This window comes from Diaphorina citri, unplaced genomic scaffold (assembly GCF_000475195.1).
Source record: "Diaphorina citri unplaced genomic scaffold, Diaci psyllid genome assembly version 1.1 scaffold7251, whole genome shotgun sequence".
NCBI lineage: Eukaryota > Metazoa > Arthropoda > Insecta > Hemiptera > Psyllidae > Diaphorina > Diaphorina citri.
The window spans coordinates 20,425-22,553 of NW_007384627.1; the positions used below are offsets into that span (position 1 = coordinate 20,425).

Below are 2,129 nucleotides of genomic sequence, written 5' to 3' on the forward strand. Positions count from 1 at the left end.
AATTGTTGCAGGCAACATCTGTCTTGGCCATAAATCAGTAATACCGAGCTCGTCAGCAATGTCTGAAACAAAAAATAGAATAAAATATATTGAGAGGGGTCCAGAAATGTGATTGGGTAAACAATTTCCCGCCCGAGGCCGGATTTGAGGGCCCAGCACCTCCAGGTTGAGAAGACCCAGTGCTTTAGAGCGGGGTTAGCCAATCAGAATCGAGATCAATCCATACAATTAGGAATTTGAGCTATACTAGTACTCTAATTCAATTCAGAATTGAAGCCAACTCCGACTTCGTAAAACCGGCGGTCTAAGAGGACTATTTCACCATCTGGACTGCACTTGTAGTTACGGCAGTTTCATGTTGAGAGCTAGCAATAGTCTTATGGGCCCTGTTCACACTTAAACTTAAAAGTTCAAGTGTTAACAGGCCCATAAGATATGTAGCCATGAACATGAAACTGTCGTATCTACAAGGTTGCAGTCTAGTGTGAAATCCACACCAAGTCTTAAACCAACTCAGCCCAATTATATTGAGCATGAAATTCCATACATCGATCGCTCGCCAGAGATTGAACCCACCCGCCCCTGCTGTTTCACGCAAGACAGTGTTTTGACGCACTACAGTCTGAGGTAGGGCTATCTGATATAAGCTACGGGTAATGGAGCTCTTTAAATCCTAGATCACTGCGACCTTTTTTCATTTTTTCCCCAGAGGTTTGATAGAGGAAACTGTAAGCTTCAGGGTCTTATAGTCCGAAAGCAAAAGAAGAGAAGGAATGAGGCAGAAATAGAACAAAGCCAGGGCCGTTCCTGAGAACGAACTTATCCGTTCAGCGATAGAAATCCGCCCAGGGTTGTTGTTTGTGGCCGGATTTAGCCTAATGGTGATGGCAAGAATAAAGAAAAGACATCTTTTTACATCAACCCATACACCGGATGAATAGTCTCTAGCGTGTTTTAATTGGCTCCGTCCCCTGAAGGCCACAGTCAACCCATCGTGAGGACTTGTCTTATTTTTTAAAAGCAAGAAGAAGCCCTTTTGAAAGAACTGCCAGCTAGGCTGCTTAGGGGGTTAGCCTGGTCTCTTCTCCTGTTATATGTATAGTTCCACATTAAGTAATTCCCTGGTTAGGGTTATGCTGTTTTTCTTCGGCCTGTTTATACGTTCAACATTAGAGGATGTCCTACGCTTACCTCATAGAAAATAGTCGCTCATATACACTCCGCCTCCCCACACCCGTAGCATGTTCATGTTAGCCTCCTTAGTTGACACGAGGAGGTCTCGAATAGTGGACTCGTTGTTGGATCTCTCGGGTAGAACGTCCACTGGAATCAAGTTGGAGCCCTTGGAATAGATGGGCACCTTGTTGACTTCGAAGTAGAAATAGCGACCTGGAAGAAACACAGAGGTAGATATAAGGTTCAGACCCGTATCCAAGACCTCAGGAGGGGAAGGTCAATAAATGTTTTCTTCAAATCAAATTGATCCCAAGGCAAGGAAAACCTAAACCCTTGACAAATGGAGTCTGCCTAAATGCATGTTATGTGGTGAAATTAGGGGTCCCTAAATGTTCGCGGGCCGTATTTAGGGGGCATGAGCACCATCTAAATACGGTCCTGATAAAGATCTCAAGCTCTAAGTTCCTTTCCAGGAGCTATATTCTTATCGTCCCGAGAAGGAAGACAGAATAGGAGAAAGGCAGCCATTTCGAGAACAAATCTTATCTGTGTAGGATAAAATCCGCCCTGGGCGGGAATCAAACCCTCGACCTTGCGCTTACAAGGCAGACGTGCTACCCTCCAAGCTAACTAGGCTGGCTCAGGATCTCATATCCTGAGCCAGCCTAAAGCCAGCCATTTCGAGAACGAATCTTATCGAAAATAAAGTCCGGCTCACGCGAGAATCGAACCCGCAACCTAGGCGTGCTACGCCTAACTAGGCTGGCACTTGAAATCTTACCTTTCTCTAAGTGGTTAGGATCAACATGATCCTGTACAAGTTCCACAGTGCGGAATCCAATCTTGATTGACTTAGTGGACATTTCTACACCACTCGCCAGGGTGATTTGTAAGTTGTACAGTGGCTGTTCTCCATACCCATTGGGCCACCAAAGTTCTACCTCGCTCTGGAA

The 2,129-nt window shown here is 45.2% G+C and overlaps 1 protein-coding gene across 1 annotated transcript; it reads right to left on the reverse strand.

The window, feature by feature from the left end:
* Window positions 1–1,192: 1,192 nt before the first annotated feature.
* Window positions 1,193–2,118, reverse strand: LOC103522185 (probable beta-mannosidase). The gene is made up of 2 exons (XM_008487286.1): window positions 1,958–2,118; window positions 1,193–1,389 (listed from the first exon to the last, which is right to left on the reverse strand). Exons 1-2 carry the CDS (start codon window positions 2,037–2,039, stop codon window positions 1,193–1,195), a joined length of 279 nt encoding a protein of 92 aa, XP_008485508.1. The 5' UTR covers window positions 2,040–2,118.
* Window positions 2,119–2,129: the final 11 nt, after the last annotated feature.

Coding starts and splice junctions, on each gene's coding strand:
- LOC103522185 (XM_008487286.1), bottom strand. CDS start 2,039: ATGTCCACTAAGTCAATCAAGATTGGATTCCGCACTGTGGAACTTGTA. Junction 1,390..1,957: donor TCCTAACCACTTAGAGAAAG/GTAAGATTTCAA, acceptor TGTTTCTTCCAG/GTCGCTATTTCTACTTCGAA.